Source organism: Ostrinia nubilalis, chromosome 5, assembly GCF_963855985.1.
Source record: "Ostrinia nubilalis chromosome 5, ilOstNubi1.1, whole genome shotgun sequence".
Taxonomy (NCBI): domain Eukaryota; kingdom Metazoa; phylum Arthropoda; class Insecta; order Lepidoptera; family Crambidae; genus Ostrinia; species Ostrinia nubilalis.
Window position 1 is genome coordinate 16,458,265 of NC_087092.1, and position 27,660 is coordinate 16,485,924.

General features: G+C 36.8%; 1 protein-coding gene across 4 annotated transcripts in view; it reads left to right on the forward strand.

Moving 5' to 3' along the window:
* Positions 1-27,660, forward strand: part of LOC135072061 (protein outspread) — a 363,405-nt gene that overhangs the window by 302,306 nt on the left and 33,439 nt on the right. For all 4 annotated transcript variants that reach the window (XM_063965999.1, XM_063966001.1, XM_063966002.1 and 1 more), the window contains exon 4: positions 8,652-8,840. In XM_063965999.1, coding sequence (XP_063822069.1) covers positions 8,652-8,840 — 189 coding nt within the window. The remainder of the gene's footprint in view (positions 1-8,651; positions 8,841-27,660) is intronic.

A 27,660-nucleotide genomic window follows, 5' to 3' on the forward strand; every position in this document is an offset into this window, starting at 1 on the left:
TTCTTTTTACGATATGATGTGCAGTAGGTACCTCGTATGTATGATACTTAAACCCGTATTCTCAAACGATGCTTGGTTAAGTGAAGCAGCAACGCTATGCGAAGTCGAACACACAGCGTTGAATAGAGCTCTGTGATTGTTCGTGTGTGTCACTGCGCCATTCAAGTATTGTCTATGAATAGGTTTTTGGGACTCTGTGTGTCCAATCCATGCGCACTGTGAGACCTCATATTAATGCATCGCGGAAAAACCTAATCGAATCGGGGCACCCCCAGTGGTGACCAACATACAACGTTTTGCATGCACCAGGTCACCTGACAGGTAGACCATGATCTGCCCAGCAGTCATGTTATTAGCACTGCTTAACTGAGTACCAGTATGGGGTCAGCTTAACTAATTACAAGTTTGCTTCTTGTCAATGATTACTTTGAAAAGTCATTACCCTCTATTGATAATTTATGGCTTGCGAAGAAATTATTGACGTCTGGAGTAACAGGATCCTGACCAGTCCGTTTCTAGTTGACCACCGCTTGGTTACTAATTCTGGTGCCTCACGTACTGACGAACCTGGTTGTGGTAAATAAATGCATACTTAATAACATCTTACTGCATCTCACTTAACACCAGGTACGATTGCGGTCAAATACCTGTCTTGTCTTGTCATGCATAAAAATAGCTAAATGTGTCATAAAGTTGTTGGTGATTTCAGGATTATTTCATCAAACTTCTTGGTTTTTTTCTTCGATGAATATAATTTTTTGTTTCCATGTTATCTGCCCAAATCAAACAACCATCCATCCCCCAAACTTTTGCATTTATAATATTAGTAGCACTATAAAATCAATCATAATAAAAAAAACAGCGATTTTCACTTACAATATTATTATTTAACAGATTTACAGTAGTTTAAATCTTGGTCATATAATTATTATAATATGATTAAAGGTTGCATCTTTCGAATTCGCCAGTTATTCTCAAAAATCCTCACTTACTATGCTAACGAAGAGGAAGAACGGTTTCTCAGGAGATCGTGAGAGGCCGTCATAAGCGTGACGTCATAAATCTGGAGTTGCCGCAAAAACAATTAGGCGTGTACACCCTCGAGGAACCATGACCAGGTTACGTGGATCCCTCACCTGGTATTAAGGTTTCCCTTTTGGGAGTAAAATGCGAGGTCTCGATGAGGAAGCGGGAGGTCAGGATGTCTGGTTCTGTGAGCAGTTTGCACATTACGAATTTGTCACGGAAACGCAAAGCGACGAACCGTTCCGCCATAGTACACTTAGTACTCAGTAGAATCACTAAAGCTTTTATCTGCGAATAATTTTTGCTCTGACGTTACCAAAGCTAGCGTAATGTAGGTATAATGTTGATGACAACGTTTCTGACTAAGATTGCGTTCTAAAAACTAGTTAACACATTGATGGACAGTAAATGTCCACAGGCGTTCAGGTAGTAAAGGATGATATGACAGAACGCCTATAGACGTCATAGTTTTTACTCATTTTACATTGACACTACTCACATAGGCAATGTAGTGAATAAGTAGTGTCGTATTGGGAAGTAATTCTTAACCTGTACTGTCCACCAAAGTGTTAATCCTAGTTTTTAACACAACACGATCGCAATCTACTCTTTAGATAGCCACAAGGCCTAGTGCCTCGTGTACCAAATTACTACGGTAGATATTGCAGGTTCGATCCCCGCACACTGCAAGAAGATACTTAATAATCCTAGACCATTTCAATTCCACACATTTTTCTATGAAATATTACTTTTCAATTAGAAAGCTTTGGGTAATCTGCACTGTAAGAGTCATCGCGAAAAACGTTTTAACAGTCTTTTCTTCAGCCTCGCTTATTTCTAAAATATTTTCAAACAAATGGACTTACTAAATCTTTCTTCGCTGTGGCTCAGCTTGCTGATGGGATGTTGGAGATGAATAATGATTTGTGCAAGTAAGTGTTGCCCATTAAGTGTGGGTTCACAGGTTTGTGCTATGCAACGGAGGTGGGAAATACTTTGTTGGATGGATTTCCTGTTATAACAAAAATGTATTTATTGTGTTTATTTCAATTGGTAGCTCATGTCTTTTGGAAATGTTCTTGGCCTAATGAGCTACAATAATGAAGCATTTTAACGCCCCCATCGCTATTATAATTCCCATTCTTCGCACCGTGGAAAATTGACAAAAGACCATAAAATTGATTTTTGACAAATGTCATTTTCTATACTTATTGACCTACTAAAGCAACAATATGTAGGAAGATAAGGTCAAATGGAGGTGACAATAACGTATTGTGTATTTGTGCCTCTAGTGCTGTGGTCATAAAAGATATCATCTCAATGAAGAAGACATGTAAAGTGCCCCATAAGGGCTACCTTTTCTTTTTTTATTATTTTCTATAATAATATTTTGACGTTCATAAGTGCCACTTGTGGTCTAAACTGAATAAATACTTTTGATTTTTGATTTTGAATCTATTTAGAACCTAAAATGTGATTCGAGAATCGAATGAAACTGTTACTTAGCACAGTCCACAAATAAATCAGTTCTCAAAACCAGTTTATCTCAATCCCATCTAGAATTCGTGTAAACATTGAATTTATCATCCGTCCAATCAAGATCCACGCGATAGGTAATCTTGGGCGGTTCGTGCGCGCGCGCCGTTATCGCGTGGGCGGGACACCCCTCTGTAGGGCGCGGTGATGAACGGGTTAAGGCTGTTAGATGTAAGGACAATGTCCAGTTAGGGACTGGTTTGGTTAAGGAGGTTTCATGAGGTTGTTGTTAACATTGTTGCTTATGTTTCTTGTTAACTGTGATTTCTTGGTCCATGTTACATTTTTATTAGTTACTAAATAACTTTAGTATGGGACAAAATTTCGTCTCGTGAATTTTGATCTGCTATAGCCTGTGTTAGTTAGGGATAATTGCATTCTAACGGTGAAAGAAGTTTTGAAATCGGTTCAGTAATTTTTGAGTTAATTGTAAGGACAAAGATACAAAAGTAAGTACAAATCTTTCCTCTTTATATGATTTAAGTCGTAAATTCATACCAAAAATATAAACTTATTGTCCATGCATTATAAATTGTATTATAATTGAAATAGTTGACTTGTTATTAATATTAAACCTTATGCATTCTTCTGCCTTAATCCGTGCCTGAGGTGAGCAATAAATCAAAAAGCGGGTATCCATTCTTATCTCTCATAAAGTTAAGGTTATGTCACGTAAGAAATTGCCTAAAGGTCCAATCGCCCATAAATCAATCAGAACAGCATCCACAAATTAGCCATTAAACGGTTACAGCTAACCACAAACACGGAAGTTTGCACTCGATGCACCGACGAGTTTCTGTCGTACCATAAACAAAGGGCCGCCATAACTCTAGGTGTGGAATCTTCATTTGCGAAAGATTTCTCTTTAACTGGTCACAGTTAGCACCTATTAGCATTTAACCTGACATCGGTTTTAGGTAGGCATTCGCTACCCACCTCGTTAGTTTTACTGTAAAATCTCTTTTGACAGTCGTCGAATTGTATAGGAACATTTACCGGAGACTCCTGAGCTCGCTTCCACCTTCGGCTTGATCATCACTTACCATCAGGTGAGATACAAGCCAAGACCTTCCTCGTTGTGGATTATGGAAAAAAGAAAGAAAGAAAGACGCTCCAACTCTACTTTGTTCGGTAAAGAGTATTTTATGACACCTTTCAAAGTCCCCACTCTCGTATTAAGTCTTTACCTAATGTATGCCATCGCTCCACATCTTTTTACTATCCCAATTATTCTTCTGTAGGCTAAAATAGAGTAACAGCCCAACTCTAGTTTCAGACTGTATGTGTAATGTTTATTAGTTTATATTACTAAAGTCGTCTAAATGGCTACCGTCAAGCACAGAATCATAAAATTTCCTTTAAGTGATTTTAGTGCGACACTTGTAGAAAGCCGGAAAATATCAACTCTGTCAAACTGTATTTACTTATTTGTTATCGTCTTTACTTTGCTTATACTTTCTAAGCCTTATACAGGTTACATCTAATCCTCTTTTGGAGAAGCCCTAACCTCCCAATTAACCTCGCAAACATTGTACAAAGCAAATAACGATTCGTCTTCTTCCTTCCTTAAATCAATTATCCATCGGGCAGAACAAAATTATCATAGAAATACGTAATAAACTTCAAACCTGACCGGTACATTAAGTGCAGTTATACTTACAACCGGGGACAGTGCATAAATCGGTTGCTCTAGTGCTGTATCTATGAAGGGTAATCGGTAAAACTCGATATAACTCGCTTACTTAGTTGCTTATCAAAGTAGTTCTATTCTGATTACTAGATTATTGCTAGATAAAAAAAGACCTCAGACAGGTATCAGTCTAGACAGGATCTACATTTCAGGTGACATTGTGGATAAACTGTTGGTTATTGCAATTTGTGTATTAAAAACTAGCTTGCCCCGCTAATTCTCTTGCGTTATTAAACTTTTCAGCGCCACGTCAAATACAAAAGCCATCACTCTGACGCCACGCTTGATAAATTATGATATCAATGTAATTATTGTATTCATTATTATTCAGTTTACATAATACTCAATTAGCCTATTACTGACATCATTTTTAAGGCGGATTAATCCGTCATTGGCGGTCAACATAATGTACGCATGTATCCGTCATTGGCGTTGAAAATGTTAATCCTGAAAATTGTCGTCATACAAGCTTTCATCTCCTGTTCAAATTGTGACCCCTTATTTTTTGTAGCAAAGGTACTAAACCGATTTTCTGCTAGTAAAAACTAGGACCGGTTGTACACAATTAAACCGGTAAAGCTTCTGAACTTCCCTACAACACTATCGGCAAGCGGGCTTATGGTCCTGATATAGCAATACTACTGTTAGGAATCCGCCCATTGAGCGTCGTTGTGCGCAGACGCCGACCGAAATTATGTCCGCACTAATACGACGCCATGGGAACTGTCAGCTGTTGGAAAGTGTATTCAAATGCGAATGCAACTTACCATGCGCTTGCGCATGCTACTTAAACTGTTGATAATATTGACTGCAACTTCAAGCGGTGTCCCGTTTTGGTTGTAACTTACGGTATGTTTTTCAAAGTTGTTGAAAGGTATAAGCGCCATTCATTCCATTTTGAGTTCTTCAATTAATATATCATGGTGTATTAATTGAAGAACTCCCAGTTTATTAAAGGTAGTGACTAATTATGGAACCCCATTATTCGTGTTATCGTGTCATGAGATGGTTAACCAGATTCCTAAATGAAGAAGGATCTAGGGATTGCTTTTATTACGATAGGTTTAAAACAGCGTGAAGTTATTATTCCTAACATACCATACTTGGGGATTAAACCAGGGACCTGAAGCTTAAGCAACGCCCTAAAATTCTCAGACTGATTGCTAAACCTCAATAGAAACATTTGCGCTCTTTTCTAATTATATAAAACAATCGCCACTCCAAATGCTCGCAACCAATATTGCGCAGCGTCGGCACGTGCGCGGGCGCAGCCTGTCAAATTAGACCATTTTCGGCGGGAAAGTCGCGCGTAAATCGAGCGCTTTGTTTATGGTTCTGATTCTGTGCAGGTCGGCGTGCTTTATCTGTGGACACTGTCATGTGACCGGGTGGGCAGTACTAATCAGTCATAGCTAACACACTATTTACCAATCATTACGTTACAATAAAATTATTAATTACCACATGCTGTTTAATCGTTAAATTACTATGCTGAGGACTTAAGGCACCATTTTAAAGAACAAAAGCCTAAGCATAAGGAATCTTCATTAATTAATTTTAATGCACTGTTCTCTTCCACTACGATACAGCGAACGCGCGGAAGTAAAGTTTGGGCTTTTTATTTCAATCTGAAATCTTTATTGCCAGATGTCTATTAACTCTTGCTTTGAAGGCATTTTGGCGTATGAATACGCGAACTTTATACTTAGTGAGAATCGAACTAACGGATGAGAAGTGTCATTTCTCCACTAGTTCACCTTCATAACAGCTCAAATAACAGAACATAATTGTGGTGTTCCAGTGTAGTATGTTACAGGTTGCAAGTATACATTTGCATAGCTCTAGAATGACGATAAACGTCAAATTACAGGCCCCGTGGAACTGGACTTCGGCCAAGGCTGTGTTTACAGTAAAGAGCGGGCAGTGGTCAAGTGACACGTCTCTAACATTAGTCAAATTTCTCTAAGTGCGTCATAAAACTTACCTCTTTAGTGCAAAATTATAATATCACACAAAGAAGATACTAAAGATCGTCTAATTTTAGTCTCCAGAAAAATGCAATGCCACATCTGTGTGTAATTATGTGTCTCTGTGAAAAGGAGGAGGTTCTCAATTCGCATGTATGCTTTTATTAGATAAAGTGGATCTATCTATAACTTGTTCTTTCTTTTATACATAAATAATATATGTAGATACGATACTCCTGATAAATAATAATGATGGTTATCTGTCTGTCACCCATGTTTCTGTTTAATCACAATAAAGAGAAGACTCAATTCAATCTCTCTTGGCGATCTTTTTATAACCAATACTTAAGCCCGTATTCACAAACATTACTATGAGGTCTCAAAGTGCGCGTGGATGCACAGGGTGACACACGAACCAATCACAGAGCTTTCAACGCTATGCGTTCACTTAAGCAAGCATCGTTTGTTAATACGGGTGTTAATCTTTTTATTAGTCTTTTATCATTTGACGATTTTCAGTATTAGAACAGTTTTTGTGATTTTTTTTCTCTTTAGCAATTTATCCAGCTATTGTCAATCTTTTTCTTTTGTTCATCATGGGCACATCCCAAGCTTCGGTCCGATGCTCCGATAAACAATATTGTGCCGACGTTAAAGCCCTATAAATCGCAATTAAGACCAACTGTGGGCTCCACGCTTGTCCCAGTGCTTCGATATTTGCTGTTATTGATACGATGGACGAAACGTTTATAGGATTAATAGTCATAATTTCAATGCTGACGTGGATGAGGCAGTATTGGCCGTGGACATCATTAGATTTTAGATACAGAATGATAAATTAACAGTCTTAATAAATCTTAAATACTTCCTACATAAAAGCTTACGATGTATTGAACTTTTTTCGTTTAAACATCGTAGAATCTTGATATCTTCAAGCGATTACAACCAGGTTTCAACATAATATGCTATACGTCTGGGCTATATTTAATTCATTCATGCCACTTATGAATAGAACCTGTGCCGGTATGCACATAATGCAACCTGATTCGTCTCAAAATTACGATTTTTCACTATCACTTACTTGAGTCTTCTCTTACTCATCTTGGCATTTTAAAATATTGTGCAATTACAACGTAATACAAAACGTAACAAAATAAGGATAATAAGAAATAAAGCTATAAAATAAGGTTAGTAATCTAAGAAACCATTCTGAATCAGCATCGGAATCCATGACGTCAAAGGAGCTCCAAGAAATGATATCCCAAACTTTATGAAAGTCCAAAGTACAAAATTCTCAATGCATTTGTTTTCAAAATTTACCTCATCCCTTTTAAAGGATTTCAGTTATTATTAATCACACTTTATAATGGCCTCTTGCAATTTAAAGTAGATGCTTAGATATTAAGAATGTAAAATGAAATCAATAATTTATAAAATCTTCGTTTTGTATACCGTTGCAATTGCTCCAACAATATAAATTATAGACCTTTTAACCGCACATCATTGCTTTAAAAATGCTAATGTAATTCCATTATTGAGAAAAATCTCGTCATTAAAGACAAGCTGTTTAGTAGCTTAATGAACAGCTGAATAATGGCTACCGTCTGCTTGAGATAGTGCGGGCTGCGCGCGCGCAGTTATCTACTAGCGCCCTCTGCGGCGACGTTGAGAAACTAAGCGGCGTCATGTGGTCATGATGACAGATGGTGCTGTCAGGCGCCTTGGGGCTGGCCAGACCAGGAGCTGGTCCACATTAACACGCCCATTTATCAGTTCACCAGTTAGACTAAGTATCAAGATAGGAGCGCCTTTATCAATGTTGCCGTTAACGGCGATTTAACTTGCGGGGGAATGTAATTTGTTCGATTTATTAAAAAGTTAGTGCCATATTATTCATAATCCTATTGGAGTGTTCAAATATGATTACGCACTTGAACTTTACAATATGTCTTTAGTAAACTATGTAGGTACTGTAAGGATCTTCAAAAAAGGAAAATCTAGGACTCTACTCACCTTCCATTACTCTTTCACGCCTAGACGATGTTTAACCGTCTCCTAGCTACCATGTTGTGCATAGGAGAGGCAACGGAGGTTCGGTTTGCGGCAAAGTTTTCGGATCCAGAGGAAAGCCCAGCTTTCCCTATCCCCTCGCCTTACTACCATTACTCATGAACATAATTACGACAATAGAGTAGTTACAGTAGTGGGAATGAAAGGTGGGAAGATTAGTCCTTTGACTCTAGTTTCTCCCTCATTAACTGCGGGACTATTCCCATCTCTCGTTCCCACCGCTGCAACTCCTGTGTAGCCAGGTTCTACAGCTTGACCGCCAATAAAAACTCAACCAGCGAGGGTCAAGTCTCATATAACCTTAGCTCTATCTTCTCATATTTTCCTTCCACAAAATTTCTAACCCTACCTTTCTTCCACAGCCAGACACAGTGCCCCAAGCCAGCGTGGACATGACGACCGTCCTAGAAGTGAGCGAGGCGGACGGGGTCACCGGCCACGCGCACAGCCTGGCCATCACGGCTCCGGAGAGGGTCACCTTCGTCAAGGGCACCTGCCGGGAAGAGGCCCGCTGGTGGGCTGACGTGCTGAGCGTCTACCCTCGGAGTAAGGTAAGAAGATCTTGCATTATTTGACGTTACCAACATAGGTGACCTAATAAAGGTAGCTGGAAGGCGCTGGTTGCATGTCACTACCAACCATGCAATGTTGGAGTGATTGGGGGAGGCCTATGTTCAGCAGTGGACGTCCTGTGGCTGAAATTATGTTGATGATGATAACCAACATCCTCAGCAGGGCGCTGAAGATATGCGCCGCGATATAATCTTATCGAGGCACTCTATCGATTTTAAACTATGTCTCTGTCACACACATTTGTCGTCTCAAATCATCCTAGCATCCATCCACGCATCCTAGCCTGGTAGGTCATTTATTAGTCTCCACGGTAGGAGTACGACTCTCTCTTAATTACCAAAGGCAAATGGAGAACTTTACATGGTCTGATGGTTTAATAATGTCCACATAGTCGCCCTTTACGACCTCCACTGAAAGTATTCTCCTTTGTCGGAACCAGACGGACCCGTTTCTTCTTTAATTGCAAGAAGGAGCATACCTTATTTATTTTCACCAAATCATACGACACGATGGAGGTCTTCATTATACCTGCCACAAAATGAAGTCATCTGTCCATCAGAGAATAATCATTACCAAATTGACACTATTAAAATGCAATAAGGCGTACATTAAAATAACCTCTCGTTTTAAGGACCCGAAAATATTTAATGAGTAGTAATTGAAGACCTGTTCTTTGAAGGTCGGCGTTAATTAGTGTTAATAACTCCGAACTGTTTAAAGTATCGACAGCTTCATTAGTATCATTAGTGAGGCTTGTACTCAAGGGGACTACAGATTACCAAGCTCGAGTAGAACCGCCAGTACATTCCGAAGTAATAGCGCAAGTCACTAGCGCCTTTGTGCGAGTCCAGGCGCGTCTGTATCATATTATTATATACAGGGTGTTAGGTAAATGGGTATATGAGCCGACACTAGCCCATGTTAACATGGTCATATAAATGGTATGATGAAGTCAGAAAATTGATATCTTCATTTTAATTATTTCAATTTTCATACAAATCGGATTTTATAAAATTTATTTTGTATGAAAATAAAAATTAAAAAAATGACGATATCAAAGAAGAACGGTCACGCCCCATACAAAAAAAACCCAGACCCGACAGAAACGAGACATACCTCAGTTTTTTTGTCATGTCTTAATTAGTTAAATTATATATTTTTTATATTCGAAATCTATGTGGGTCATTCCATAAAAATCTGTATATTTTCGACGTCATTTTGTCCGTAACTTTTTTAAGATGCTTTTGAATACTTTATTAGTGTAAATTATAGTGTATTAATTAATTATGTTATGTCTAAAAGGGCCAGTCACTTTATGCTTTATTTTAGGAGAAATTATAATTTTCAATTTTTTCATACTACATTACTCCTATATGACCTCTAATAAAGTATAAAACTTATAACCTTAACATTTATAGATAAATTAATATACATAATGTAGTTGTTTTGTTATTATCACTATATAAAAAACATCATTCCCTAACTAGTAATTTAGTCCCAAGTGCCGTTTAAAGCTAGGGCCTGACGCTCTAGGGACTGACGATTTGGAGTAAAACTTAACACAAATGCAGATTCACTTTATATTATAAGATGCATAATACGATGTGCCGAAAATAGCCAAAAAACCACACGTAAATACTGATTAAATTATATACAATTTCTTATTGTAATCAATAAAGCTACTCAACTAGGGAATGACGAAGTGACTGGATTAACACATGTTTCCGCAACAACTGGCACGTTTGCACTAATTCAAAAAACGGCTACCGCAAAACCAGTATGGTCTGAGGATAACTTCGTATCGTACTTTAAACTCAACTAAATGTCATTCACTCTAAATACATATTAAAGCGCAAAATTATAAAATCAGTGCGTGGCGAGGGAATGACGCTAAAAGCTGTAGACTCTTTTTCAACTAAAGAAAATCAAATTATTGTTTATTGAAACCGCAAAATATTTATAGAATTTGGTGTAATATACATTTAAATAGATTATTCGTTAATTAAAACAAAGGATAAAGTTGATGTTTTTATAAATGTGGGTCCCAAAACACAAACTTTTGGAGTACGGACATGCCTAGGGAATGACGTTTTGGGTCATTCAAAAGGAATTTAAGATGTTTTAAAAATAGTTTCAAAAAATATAAATGGGTGATGAATAAAGCACATTGCGAGCTGTTATTTAACAATTTTGGAATAAAATATTAACAAATATTTCATGTGAAATGTGGCGCGGACTAAGAGTTGACATATTTTTGTGGAATGACCCATGTATAACACCAAAATATTGCCCATTGTTTTTGTTCAGGCGTCATACAAAAACTAATACAAAATGCCTATTTATCACCAAAATTGGTAAATGTATGTACCTAAATGTCTATTACAGCTGCTATGGAATGTATCTAGGTGACCTGGAGATACAGCCGGATTATACAGGGTGGTTATACATATGGAACGATAAGTGATCTCACTCGATTATTTCTAAACTATACAAGATATCGAAAAACTAGTTACTGATTCTGAAAGTGCTTCACGAGCTCTTTCAAATGGTACCAATAATAGGTTACAGATTATGGAAGTTGGTAACATTGAATTTTTGGATTTTGTAACTTCTCGTTTCCACCCTGTATAATCCGGCTGTATCTCCAGGTCACCTAGATACATTCCATAGCAGCTATTTAGGTACATACATTTACCAATTTTGGTGATAAATAGGCATTTTGTATTAGTTTTTGTATGACGCCTGAACAAAAACAATGGGCAATATTTTGGTAAATTATAGTGTATACTTATTGTTATACATAGATTTCGAATATAAAAAATATATAATTTAACTAATTAAGACATGACAAAAAAACTGAGGTATGTCTCGTTTCTGTCGGGCCTGGGTCACAGATGACCGTTCTTCTTTCCGACTTCATCATACCATTTATATGACCATGTTAACATGGGCTAGTGTCGGCTCATATACCCATTTACCTAACACCCTGTATACATACATATATGTCTATATCATAGTTCCAAGATGATTCCAACTCAAGAAAAAGTTCACAAAAAAGTTGTCACTTATCTGTCGAATGAGCACTAACGAGCTTTTCTACAAAACCTGTTAACGCACATCTTCCTGTTCGTCCCGGTTTTTGCTTTGTTTTATAGTAGTATTTTTTGTAGTATTTAGTAGGCGTCATCTTATTTTGCTGTTCTCTTTGTCACTTGCGTATTACATAAAGAATTGAGATAATAAGAGCCATGGCTTTTAGCGCAAAACAATTACTCACTGACATTCAAAAAGTGGAGCACTCAATCATCTTAAACCAAAAAGTTGACAGAGTTATTTGCAGATACCACACGAGTGTGTTTATTTTCCATCGATTATGATAATAGAGCACATTATATAGCAATTTTCTGATCATGATTAGTCTTCTCTGATGGGGAAGATGACATGTATCGTATAAAAATATTTTACCGATTAAGCAATTATAATTAATAATGTTAATGGCGTTGCTTTTTTATTTGTGATGTGCAATTATTCTAAACAGTAATCCAATGAAATAGATTATGCTGAGATATTTACAATTATTTTTTGTGTGAAGGCAAAACTTGATTTTCAACGTGCTATTAAAATTTATAATCATAGGTGTGTTTCCAAATAGAGACAAGATGTTAATTACCATATAAATTCTCTCTTTAATGAAGGAATGGCTAATCTTGTAAAATTCTACAAAAATTACCTAAGCTCTATGGCTTTAAACCTCTTTATACGTCTTAATCGACCACTGTTAACCCAGCCTGGGTTGCACCATCTTACTTTGACTTTAACAAACGTCAAAAATCTGTCAAACTCCATACAAAATCCGGTTATCGTCATAGTTACGGTTAAAGTTAGGTGGCAGAACTCAGCATTATTCTATTACATTACTGCCATAAACTCCTCGATAGCGTCTACAGTACACATCCACAAACAAATTAAGGACAGCTTTCCCGGAGACCACTCCCCAGTAATATCTTCCGTATATTAGTCCCATTAGCGTCCCGAGGAAAGCCGGGGCCCAAAACACTGTGTTTACATTTCTAAACGAACGCCGACTGACAGTAATGAGACGAACGCGCAGGGTTGTCTCTGGAATCGGGAGCAATGCAATGTTATCTAGTTAACGATCAGCCATAAAAACTAACTAACTAATGCCTATTATTATTAAAGATAATTTTTAGGACTTCTTAAATCATCGCCTTTTGCAAAATTATAATTATTACCACCCATTTCCCCACAGCGGCTAAAAATCAAAATAAAGTTAGAGGTAAGATAGGCAGAGATATGGATAGCTGAGGTAGTGAACTCAGAATAAAGAGAAGCCAGTTTCCTCTGTGGTTGAGAATTCCAGATTCCAGAAGCTCTCTTTCAGCTTCGGCCTGATCATTACTTTCTATCAGATGGGCGATGCAAGCTAAGAGTTTCCTCATTGTAAAAAAAATTACATTACTTACATTTAGGGTTTTAGGTTCATGATTTTAATTAGTAATTTTATTTTATAGTAAAACCGAAGGTAGAAGTGCGCTTCACCTGGAATCCTCAACCACAGCGGAAACTGGCTTCTTTCTTACCTTAACTTTATTCTGAGTTCAGTACCTCAGCTATCCATATCTCGGAGCTGGCAGCCCTAACCCCATTTCCTTTGGCGAAAGCAGCGCGTGCGCCGACGACCGGGCAATTTGAGAAATAGCGGAATATGTTAATCAGTAATCGGGCACTTCCTATAACGACCCGCAAACGACACGCTGCGCCGGCGCAGGAAAACACATGTGGGCCTCGGATCATAATTGCGTCAATGATATGTGAGATAAGGGCTTACGTAACTTCAGCTTGGGGCCATAGAGCGATTAGGCAAAAAAAGTCCTATACCATGAGCGTGTAATTTCAGGATCTGTCTCAAGAAACGAAACTCAAAATATAGCCTAAAGCTCCAGAGGGTAACCAAGAGATCAGGTCTTAATTTATAGGTAACTAGCGGCCCGCCCCGGCTTCGCACGGTTGCAATAAAATTTCCCGGCTTTTCTCTTCTAAAATATGCATGTTTTATACCTATAAACCTTCCTTTATAATAGATAGAGTGATTCAAGAGGAATTGAATCACTCTATCTATTAAAAAAAACCGCATCAAAATCCGTTGCGTAGTTCTAAAGATCTAAGCAAGTTAGAGTCAAGATCCCATATCCCACTTATGAACGTATGTATTTTCGTTTTAGAATTTCTAAAGCTCACCTTTGGGAAAAAAGACAACAACATCAGTCGTATGTTATATCATCGTAGAACATTTTAGTTTGTAATTATTACGTAAAAGCATTTGTTGTAATAGCTGTTTTGATTAAGCTCTTTATTATACCTACTAATATAACACGGCGCCTATGAAGGAAAGAAAAAAAATAAGAATGTAAAAATGTCGTCGTTGTCGTTTCGTGAGATCCACAATAAAACTAAGTAGGTAATATAATTAACTATAAAATTCATGAATATGGAAATGTACGTACACATCCGTTTTTTTGTGTCATATTTTATTAAAATTTTGTTTGCATTACTTATAATTATTATTATACACAATGCTGAATTAAAATAATTATAATAAATGGAAATTAATAATGCTGCTCCTCAAAAACTCCTTTAAAATAAAAGGAAGTGACATACGCTCACCGAATTAATGTATTTTAATGTTAATAGTTATAATCATCATAAATTCATAATGTTTGCCAATCATAGTGCAATCATGTACACACTTCGATTCAGTATTAAAATATTCATACCGCGATTATGGTAATTCGTCTTGTTTATGTTAAAGTACATAATTTGTTTAAATATTACTCTTATGAATAATTAAGTTAAGTTCAAACCTGTCACTTTAACGGACAAAAATCCAATTTCCTTTCTAGCGTTATATGAAATTGCTATACAAGGATTCGTTATTAAAATTTAAAATAGCTGTGTATTAATAATTAAATTACATTTATCATGTACTTCCTATGTCCAATTCATTTCAAGATATTGTACCTAATACTTAACTTTATGTACAGACAAAAGTTCAATTAAAAGCAGGTTTGCAATAACACTTTCTTTATTTTTTTGTTTTTGATATTGGGTTACATAAACAGCTTGTTAAATGTACTGACACCCGTATTCACAAACGATGCTTGCTTAAGCTATGGGAAGTCGAACAGACAGCGTTGAATAGAGCTCTGTGATTGGTTCGTATATGTCACTCCGCCACTCAAGCATTGTCTATGAATAGGTTTTTGGGACCCTGTGCATCCACGCGCACTGTGTAACCTCATAGTGAATACGGGTATAAATGTACTCACATGTTTGGTATTACAACCTATTATATCAGGTGACAAGCAAATAAATAAATACAGAACTATTTATGTATTTATTAATTTGCTTTAGCATTATGCAAAAAAGAAGCCTTATCAAATACAAATACAAGCTGTATTGGAAGCCTTTTATCATCGTCATCATCATCTCAGCCATAGGACGTCCACTGCTGAACATAGGCCTCCCCTAATGCTTTCCATGTTGCCCGATTGGTAGCGGCCTGCGTCCAGCGCCTTCCTGCTACCTTTATGATGTCTTCGGTCCACCTCACCTTTTATAGCGGCATCAATTTACGCCATAAAAACATTGCCTATTCGCTCTACCTGAATAGCACAGGTATCCATTGATTTTCGAGACGTCTACAAGCATAATAGAGTAGAAACGCATTATCTATCTCAATGGTGGAAACCCAACACTAGGTCGCTTACAATGGTCGAGGCTGACGCCCTACTGGTCCCGGCTTTAGGTTTCACTGTCCTTGTTCATGAATGCGTGTTTATTAAATTGATAGCAAGATTCTGATTGGAACAAAAATATTCTACTCTTTTTCTTTTGAATAAATTAAAAAGATAATCAAAGCGAATCGAAGCCTAGGCGCAGACCACCGACTTTTTATCGGCCGATAGTTAGATCGGGCTGTTAATCAGTATGGATATTGTATGAAAGTGCGCATTACATCGGCCGATTCTTCATACAAATTAAATCGGGCCCAAATATCGGCCGACTAAGTCTGTAGTCTGTGGATAGTCTAATGCCAGTTTTCACCATCAAGCCCTAATTTTTAAGTGATCCCTATGGTAACACATAACAGGATTTGTGCATCCCAAACCGATCCAACCTTCACCCAGTTGTCTCGCCCCCAATGCTCAACGAGATCAACCCAGTTCGTCAACTGGGTAATCGCCGGTTAATGTCCATCTGTCTGATAGCCACTGATGGGGCAGTCTCCATTGACTGAAGGCGACATGGCGTCTATATTACTTTTTGCGTGGATTTGAAGTGACTTGAACTACGTATAAAGATTTCTTTCTTTAAGTCTACCGTTATATGGACGAATGATTGTTACTACTTCACTACTAGATGGATTTTAATTTGGAAATTTTATTCAAAAGCTTTTATCGAAATCTATGCATAAAGTCGTGGGCAAAACTCTCAACCATTCTATAAAATTTTAAGACGATATAAAAATAAATATCCAGAAAGCACCTACGTATAAGTAGTTACAGGTACTATTTAAAGGCAGTAACTCTTCTTGATATTTGAACATCGTGCTTCAACTACACACACAATGCATACGTACAAAAGTAGTTTATTTTTAAACTTACCGCTAAAGTTTATTAATGCAGCCGTCTGGTGCTGTTAGTTGTTGACTGACAGCGCGAGGTGAGATACACGTGAAAAAATTACACAGACTTTAAAAAATAATAGAGCTGGCAGCAAAAAAGTTTTTTTCCCAACATCCTGATGCGTGCGCTTGATATTATTATGTGGTTCTGACTTTCAACTGGCGCGGCAGCCACATAAAAAGCCTAACAAAAGCCTGACAGGCCGGACAAGACCGTAAAAAGCCATACATGTCCATAAAGCCGGACACCTGGCAACCCTAGGACCGACGACCTCATAAAGGTAACAGGAAGGCGCTGGATTTAGGCCGCTACCAACCGGGCGATGTGGAAGTCATTGGGGGAGGCTGCTGATCATAAGCAGTGGACGTCCTGTGGCCGAAATGATGATGATGTTGATAACAAAATAAGTATCGTTGAATACCTAACCAAAGCTTTAGTCAAGGTAACTTTAATATTGTAAAGATATTCGCAAGTTCTGAGTTATCTGATATCTGTGTCCATTACAGCAATTACACATCCTTACAGAGGAAATAATAAATTCAGCTGATGATTCACATTTCCAAAAAAACTTGACCTGGATCCAGTGATCCTGAACTCGTTGCCCTTATCGGCGCGTGAGTCATGCGCCAGCGCACGTAACCCGATGCGCGTTTGCATTTGGACCGAACTGGATGAACGTGTACTTGTGCCTTTATACCTACATATAGAGCTGGATTTATTATGATTAGGAGTTCAGAAATTTTCTCATGAAAAGATAAGGTACTATAGCTATGTCAAACTTATTACATTTTTATAGATTCATATGTAAGATGCCAGTATGTTACTTACTTAATGTGCTTTCGGCTGTATCTATTTACTTTGTTGAAAGCATATGTTTCGATGTGAGAAAATTGCAAATATGCATTTTTATTTTCTCAGAATTTTATTAAAATTACACCAAAAGTAAGCAACAAAATGATGTTAATTTGCAATCAACTAAAACACGACTTTAGCAGGTCGACTTGATTGATTAAATATGATAGTGGATCCGAAAGATTTGTGTCGAAGATTATAATTTTCTAAAAGATTTATATATATTTTTTAAAGAGTTAATATTTTTACTCTTGATAATCTCAATAATTGTTTCAAAAAAGGCTTTTTTTGCTGGTGCCAAGTCTAGTCGCTACATAGAGCGTTGCGTAACTTTGATGTATTGTTTTATAACTGTTACTGTTATCGTAGAGTTGGTCTATTATTGGATTTTAGTTAGTATAAGACTGCATGCACCTAAGGTTGTTTATGAGATTTCAGCATCTCTACATGTGCTTAATTTTAATAGCTTTTAACACATTAAAAATATGTTAAACTTACGCTTGCGCTGCGATCTAATTTAAACAAATGAATATTTGTTTACATAAAAAAATATCCAATAGATAAACAATTCAAATTATCAACTCGTGATCAAGTAAACCAGTTAGATCGTGCTTTGTTTCCTCGGATTATTGACTGTTCACTTATACTAAACTGACCTGGCAAACTTCGACTGCCAATGTTCATCAGAAATAATTTAGGATGCTAATGGTGAAAGAATTATTCAAATCAGTCCAGTAGTTTCAGAGCCTATGAAAGAATTTTTCAAATCGGACCAGTAGTTTCAGAGCAATACAAACAAATAATCAAATATTTCCTCTTTATAATGTGTAGATAATTTTCGCTTATTATCGTCTTCTCTTTCATAAACACCGCAGTTAGTCTAAACCTTTTTATAGTCTCCGAGCAGAGCCATCTCCAGTTTGTTTTTCGAACTAGTACACAATTAACGTTGGTTTTTTGCCGCACGCGGAAAAGGCATTGGGCGTCGCATGCGTCTGATGAAGTCCAAACATGGGCTGAAGAAGAAATACTGCGGCGATTAATATTGAGGAAGTGCGTCCGATGCAGGGCTACCTCAGATTAAGGAGCTGGGTTTTTAGCTTCACTGTTTAGTAAAAATGTTTTAGACGTGAACTTAACTCTTCTCTCTGTACAGACTTAAGTGGTCATGTAGGTATGACCACTTCCTTTTTGGGGAGGAACGAAAGGTGCAGTAGGGCAAATCAAAAAAATAGTAGAAACGATTTTCAGAATACATGTTTTTGCTCTAAGCTCTAGCAGTGAGACACGAATGGTACGAAATTTAGATTTTTTGATGACAATGCAGGTATTTGACCACCGGTATAGTTTCTTTGCCCTCCAGTCCTGGATCTGTCAATAGGCCGTATGCCGTATAGGCCGCGGCCTAGGGGCGGCAGATTTCAGATGACGCTTACTCGATTTCAGAAGATAAAGTTAAATAAAGATCCAACACTAACGTAAATCCGCCACTGTTGCCCTCTAGTTTCAGGCTCAGACTTGGTCCATTTTTATCTGCTAATTACTTCCATACCATCTTACATGCTACTCATTCTCCAATTACTTAAAAAGTGATAAGTGCAACATTTATTCCATTTCAAAAAGTTACAAAACTAATTTGTGGCAGCCCTGCCCAGCACGAGGCAATCACGGCACTTAATTGGTATTAGTTCTAGAAACACGATGCAAACATAGGTAACACTATGTGATGTGTTTATAATTGTCCACGCTACTTCCCGTTCGATTATTTGTTGAGCAAAAAACTATGTGTATTAGACATCCTCCAATTTAATGTAAACAAAACAATTGAATTGAAAATAGACAAAATATTTAAAATATTTTGTGCCAGTAACACTTCCCCCTGTTTTGAATAAGTAAGGGGAGGGCCCTTACTTATTCAAAACACTAGTTTTTAGTTTATGTTCTGATCTGCACACACTTTATTCACATATTCAAAGATTTTAGCTCTGGCACGAAATAACGAAATAAGCAACAAAATCAAAAAGTTGTCATTCGAACCAAAATACTGGCCAACATTTGGACCAACACGCGTTACCAAACATTTGCATCAAGTTCGTGACCACCGGCCAAGGTCGCTGACCCCGGAGCAGTGTCAGTGTTACAGATACGATACCACGATACACTAATATGGAGGCCTTCAAAGAAAATTAACAACGCTTGAGAAATTTCTTTGTTATCCGAAGAAATTATCAATATAAGCTCGTACTAATAGTAACTAACTATACCTATTCACCTTATACATAACTGCAAAGTATATAATGTACTAGCTTTGCCCGCGAATTCCTACGCGTGAAAATGGTTTGAATAATATTTCCGGTTTTGCAATATTTTTCTTTACTCCGTCCCAATTGTCTGTAGGGTGATGTTAATAGCCTAAAAGCATTCCTCGATAAAATGGGCTATCAAACACAAAGATATCAAATTGGGATATCAATGCTTTGGTAAGGCTAAATTTAAACTAATATAGTCAAAGTTTGTCACCTATTGATGACTTATGTACCTAGACTTGCCACAGATTATTATCAAGTATTTATTACCATAATAATACAATTTTAATACGACCTTGTCTCACAAAAGATACCTTATCATTCCAGCAAGTATAATACAAGACTACAAAACTATAAATGCAGCTTAAACCATATTACTAAGCAACTTACATCGATTTTATTAAATCATAAACCGAATTACAAATTTTAATGATGCCAAGCCAAGTTCCATACAATGCGGCTGATTTACTACTTGAGTATTATCATAGGATTACAGGTAGCAATCAGGTTAATTGTATTCAACGCGAAATTATTCATATTTATCATATTTTATGTCTAACACTCCTACGCCAAACAAACAATTTAAGCCTATTACACTGCACAACAGCATTTCTGATGATTGGGTTATGTTACATGATATTAGTCCAATTTTTAATGACGATTTCAAATCTGTGATTGAAATATCTGTATCAGCTCTGGTTAAAAAAATATGACACTTGGGTCTTTTTGTAAAAAAAACACTCTTTTTTTAGAGATGATCCTATTTTATGAAGTTGTTAAGTTGAAAAAACTTTCTTTTATTTGACTTCCTTGCTGATGCTGAAGGCAGACAGCTCTTCTGAATGATTCAACAGCAGTCAGCCATCATGTGTGCATTCCAGTGGCCCTGATAGCGTCCCTCTATCGTACGAAGGCCCTGGTGGATTTGCTCGCCATGTTCTTCACTTAGATCCTTAAGAGTTGTGATAAAATTGTTCAGGTGATTGCGAAGAGAGTGTAATTCGATGTTTATATTACATCCAACCAAAAAAACATGTTTGTAAGTGACTCATACGTTGTTCGATGTGTAAGAATAGTAAGATTTTTTCGGATTTTCCAAAAAAAAAAAAAAATGCCAAAATAACTCATTCCATGTCTTTTCGGAAGACTTGAAGATCCTAAATCTCTAAAACGATCGTTTAAACCATCTTGGCTACATGGTTTTGAAAATTTCGGGTCACATTCAAAGTCTCTACCACACTGACAGTTTTCGCCTCAAAATCCTCATGTGAAGTATCAACATGAGGTTCAGGTGACTTCATAGGGTTGAAAAGACGTCTACATGCCGAACGTATGCAAGGAATTACTATTTAGTTCAATATTTTTTGGTTAATACCATTTTTGTTCAAAAATAAAAATAACAGTCGTCGCGATGGTTCAAGGGTTCCTTTCAGATCATAGCGGTTTCGTACCCAAATCTACACATATTCTTATTTGTTTATAAACGTAAAAACTCAACGCATCTTTTCCACGCCTTTTGCGGAATTCAACGCTTATCTTTCATTTCCACTGGGTCCCCAAACTAATTTTTTTAAGCCAATTTTACGAACTTTGTCACATTTAAACGGATTATTTAAACATATCCTCTCCGCAAATGAAACAAAATTGATTTAGATAATTCACACAAACACTTCTTAATGCTACCATATTAAATTATACAAAGAAAACATAGTATTTTTTGAACTGTCGGCGAATTAAGACTGAAATTTAGCAATTTTTGAGTGAAAGCTATAACACGTAAACAAGAGCTGCTACGAGAAAATGGACGGCAGATTCAGAATCAGCGACGTCAAATTAGTAAACATCATGTAATGAAAGTCAATCATCAGCCAAAAGTTGCAATTTTGTTGTGCAGTGTTATTAATGTAGTACATTACAATCAATTGCCTACTTCTTTTATTTTACATAATATTAAGGCTAAATGGACTCTACCTACACTTAAGACATTTAGGTAGCATAGCAATATCCCAGACAAACAATAGTTCCAAAAATACCCCTTTAACTTCGACCTACATTATTTCTTCCAGATTATCTGAAAACCTATCTTATTTATTTTAAATACACAAAGAATAACTACAATCAAAACATTAAGGAATCATAGCAATTTTCCAGACTAGTTCCGAAAATTACCCCTTTAGGTTCGATCTACATTATATCCAGATTTAGAAAAAAAAAGTTATAGAGTTTGAAAGAATTTAGTGCATCTGTTATGTGACCAGTAAGATTATGAATGCATGTACTCTAAGCCTTACAAACAGATTTCAACATAACTTTTTACCGCTCCATAATAACACTTATGAGCACGATCATGGTAGTTATTAAATAAATTAAATATACACGAAATGAAATGTCGTGAGTGCGTTAACTGTTATGTCTATTAAATTAAAAATGTGTACCTAAGCAGCATAAAATTAAATATTCATAAAAATTATTAAGGTAATCTTCAAGAGAGACATGGATCTGACCATTTTGCCTTTATAGGGCTATGCTAGACTTGCAAATCAATATCTGATCAGACCAAAGGTTACTTGTAAAATTATATTTAATACAATCTAGAACTTTCTGCATTTATATTTTTGTATCTTATGATTATAACTGTAATAGTTTCTTCTAGTCTGAGATGTTGGGGGGTTTTCCCAAGTGCATATTAGAATATACAGGGTGACATTTAAATCGTTGGCATCCTTTTAAACTAAGACTACTCATGATATTCTACTATAGATGACACCATCATCAACCCTTATTTTATCAGCCAGTTAATATTATGATAGAGTTAAAAGGTACAAGTGCTAGTTAAGCTTATTAACAAACAAGCTATTAAATTATTAATAAGCTAAGAAGTAATTATAGGCATGAGACAGTATTCAAATAGGGACATAGCTGATATTTTAGCTGTAAATAGTACCTTATTTTTTCTCGTCGGATGATCGATAACCTACGAGAAAAATCTGTACCTGTATTGAACGTAATTTTTAATTTCTCTGTGAGATTACATCCGACATTATTCGCCTATCATCATTTTAAAATCTCTACTTTCTAGTCATATAGTTCTTCGTATGTTCAGCAAAATACAAATATTAACAATCCTAATACAAAATTGTGCATTATTGTAAGTCGTCGGAAGTTTCTTAATTCTTTTTCTATTTTTTTATTGTTTGTTACTTCATAAATCTATGATCACGAAACGGCTTTGGATGAACGCAGTTTGGTTAACTATCTGACCACCCACATGGTTAAGAAGGGAGATTCTTTCCATATAGCAATTACTATCACTTCTGAACACCTTGAATAGTCTCCTTATGTTCTTACCAAAATACTCGACCCACAATTCGCCAGTAGCTTGAATGTTGTACGAACATTGTTCGAGATTTAATTGGATTTAATAAAAACAATGTTGACCGGCAAAAATACTCCATATTTATTTACTACCACAGACAAGATAGACTTTTTTTTTTTTTTCATAGATATTATTGGCATTGAGTTTATAGTGAATTAGTAAATTAAACATTCAGCCCCCCAAAGGGCGACAGACCTTTAAATCAATAAACAAAATAACAATATGCATTGTGTAATGAATAAATCTAACAAATTTCTAGGGTTCTGGAGACCTTACAGGCAATAAACAAACTTTATGAATAGGCCTTTTAATTATTGAATTTTTACATTTTATGCTAACTACTCGTGTCAAACCATCTGAACCCGGGTGAGTCTCCAAGACCCTGCCAATCAACCACTTTGCAGGTGGCAACCTGTCATCTTTTATCAGCACAATGTCATCAACTGTTAAATTCTCCTGAACACTAGTCCATTTGTATCTATTTTGTAAAGTTACTATATACTCTTGGCTCCACCGTTTCCAGAAATATTGCAATTTTTGTTGCAAGTATTTCCAACGCTGCAAATAAGGTACTTTAACATCCGATAAATCGTCGTCCGGTGTTGATATAGGTGTTTCCCCAATCAAAAAATGGCCAGGGGTGAGTGCCATGTCATATTCATTATTTAAAGCAGTTAATGGACGAGAGTTCAAACAACACTCCACCTGGCACAACAAGGTATAGTATTCCTCATAAGTTAATTTAGTATCACTTAAAACTCTAGACAAGTGCTTTTTAACAGATTTAATATTAGCCTCCCATAGTCCACCCATATGGGGTGCACCAGCAGGATTAAATTGCCAATCAGTACCATTCTGAGCTAAACTTTCAGCAATTTCAGGTGGCAAGTTTTTTAAGAAATTTGTATGCAACTCTTTAAGACATTTACTAGCACCAATAAAATTTGTACCACAATCACTAATTAGTTTTTGACAATGACCTCTACGGGCTGAAAAACGCCTGAAAGCCGCCAAAAATGCCTCGGTGCTCAGACTGGTGACCAATTCTAGGTGTATAGCTTTAACAGCTGTGCAAATAAACAAAACAATATATGCTTTTTGTGTTCTATTTGACCCACGGCCACTAAATAACTTAAGTGTAATAGGTCCAGCCAGATCCACACCACTTATACTGAAAGGCCTCTGAGGTGTAACTCTATGTTTGGGCAAATCTCCCATTAATTGTGAATGTGTTCTACCAGAATGTCTACAACATGAAATGCATTCTCTAATTATTAGCTTTACAAGATATTTAGCACCAATGATATGATATTTAGAATTAATGAAATTTAACATCAACTGTGGGCCCCCGTGTAATGTTTTGTGGTGTGCATCCCGGACAATTAAATATGAAAGTTTACAATTCTTTGTTAAAATAATAGGATGCTTTTTATCAAAATTAAAATCTGCATTACTGATTCTACCTTTAACTCTTAACAAGTCTTGTTCATCCAAAAATGGACACAACTTTCTTAACCCTTTAAAAATTTTACATTCATTTTGTTTTTTATTTTTTATAATATCAATCTCTTTATTTAAATTTTGTGCTTGTGATATTTTTATTAATGTTAACAATGAATTTTTTAACTCTAATGTTGTTAAGTACTTTGGGAAATCTGACATTAATTTGGTGTTTACTTTGTGTTTAAGACAATTATAAAATCTGAAAACAATAGCAATGACTCTGACAAGTTTAGTTAAACTAGAATATTTGTCAAAAATATGAGTGTCTTGTACATTACCACTTGTATCACACTTATCACTGATTTGGCTCACTATATTGACTTTCACTGACACTTTTTCTTCTAGATTTGTAGGTTCCACGCAGCTCGCCGACTCCAAAGGCAGCACACTATCAGCACGCAGCCAGGATGGCCCATGCCACCAGAGATGATGTTCAGGTAAGTCAACAGGCGCGATACCACGGGAAGCTACATCGGCAGGGTTGTCTATTGAGGGCACATGAAACCATCTGTCCTTGTCAATCAGGTTTATAATTTCGGTGGCTCTATTGGCAACGAAGGTAGTCCAACAACTTGGTGACTTTTGCAGCCAGGCCAAGACAATTTTGGCGTCTGTCCACGCATAAGTGTTTTGAAGTGGAATGCTTAAAGCAAGTCGAATTCTATGGAGCAGCTTCGCCAACAACACCGCTCCGCACAACTCCAATCTCGGCAGGGACACCTGTTTGACTGGTGCTACGCGTGTTTTTGCTTCAATCATTGTCACCGTGATGCCAGTCGATGTGATCACCCGGCAGTACACTACTGCTGCATAGGCTATGGTAGATGCATCCGAGAATCCGTGCAACTCTACCTTCACGTTGCTGTCACTAAACCCAATCCATCTGTCTAGTTCAATTGTAGGCATGTTGATCAGCTGATTGCGGAAAGTCAACCATTCTTGATGTAGTAAAGGAGGTAAGTAATCATCCCATTGTAATTTATGTATCCATAGTTTTTGAAGAATTCCCTTAGCCACAATGACTACAGGTGCAAGCCATCCAGCAGGATCGTATATCTTTGCAATATCACCTAATACTGTTCTCTTAGTGATCTCTGTGGTTGCTGGAGGAAGCTCTATTTTCAGTTCAAATTTATCTGTGTTGCCATTCCAGTTAATTCCCAATATTTTACGGTTTGTCTGCTCTGTGTCCTCTATTGCTGTGCTGTTTGACGCCCATTTGTGTAATGTAAATCCACCTTTTTGTAATAATTCTATAAGTTTGTGTTTCAGATCCTTAACCATTTCAACGGTGTATGCTCCAGTGAGAAGATCATCGATATAGAAGTCCATCCGTACAGTGTCAATAATATGATCTTCAAAATTTCCTCTCTCATCTTCAGCCAGTTGTCTCAACGTTTTAATAGCTAGGTACGGTGCACATGAAGTACCGTATGTCACAGTTGTAAGACGAAATTGTTGTAATTCTTGTTCAGGACTTGCTCTCCACAATATTCTCAAGTAGTCTCTGTCTCTTTCATCCAGATGAATTCTTCTATACATTTGTCGAATATCACCAATTAGTACAACTCGGTGTCTTCTCCATCTTAAAGTCACATCTCTTATTTCATTCTGTAAGGGTGGTCCTATCAACAGATTGTCATTCAAGGATTTGCCGTTGGTGGTTTTTGCAGAACTGTCAAAAACAACTCTAAGTTTTGTAGTTAGATGTTGGTCATTAATCACAGCTTGATGAGGTATGTAGCATGTTTTGTTTTCAGTATTCTCAGTAGAAACAGGCTCCATGTGATTTTGTTGTATGTAATCATTCATAAACTCAGTGTATCTCTCGTGTAAATCTTGGTTTCTCTTGAATTTATTTTCCAATAAATGAAATCTTTTCTCAGCAATCGTGAGTGACTCTCCTATGTCTGGAGGGTTGGTTTTGAAAGGCATGCGAACTTGATATGATCCATCTTCTAATCTCACGTGTGTTTTGTCATAATGTGATTCACATTGAATTTCAGCTTTTGTCATAATTCTCTTTTCAGGCGTCTCTTCTAACTCCCAGAAACGTTGTAGCATTGTGTCAACTTCTAATTTGACATGATGTGTGTATACTCTACTCGATAAGTTGTTGGCTGTGTTCATGTGACATCCCGATATTAACCAACCCAATGATGTTTCTTGAGCGACGAGTGTGTTGTTGTTGTTCTTTAGAGTCTTGACTCCTTCTCTTATTATCTCTGCGAACACATCAGCTCCTAGTATGATGTCTATCTTTCCAGGTCTCTGGAATGTTGGGTCTGCTAAATCTAACTCTTTAAGTTGAGGCCAATCAACTGAATGTGGGTACTGGGGTATGTATGAGGTGAGTGTTTTTAAAACATAAGCTCTTACTGGTAGTCGCTTGTTGCCTCTAGAAAGTATGTTGAAATCAACTGTTGCCTTTGTGATGGAAGTGGCTGACCCAACTCCTGTCACTGTACCTTCTATTGGTGTTCTCTTTAAGCCCAAAAATTGGCGTGCTGACTCTGTGATTAAACTCGCTTGTGACCCCTGATCAATAAGTGCTCTTAGGGTGTGATAACTGCCATCTCTTTGTGATTGTGTTTGTATTAATGCAGTTGTTAATATGACTGTATTTTTGGTATTAATGCCGTTGTTAATATGACTTGACTTGAGTTGTGCGTTGTGTGTTGACACTGATTCAGGTTCTTGTGGATTGCCAGTGTTTGTAACAAACCCGTGAAGAAGTGAGTGATGTCTTCGGCCACATTTTCTACAACTAGTGGACTGTAAACAAGTTTTGACATCATGGCCTTTTCTAAGACAGTTAAAACACATTTGGTTTGTTTGAACAAACTGTTTTCTTTGGCTAAGATCTAATTTACAAAATTCTTTACAATTGTAAATGTAATGGTTTTCTTCTTTACAATATCCACAAACCATTTTATATTGTGACTTTATTTCAGTGGCAAAACTCTTTGTGGGAGGTACAACTCTTGGATGTGCATGATCTTTTGACTTTACAGCTTCAAGTGTGCGAAATCTGAATTCTAGAAATTGTGACAAG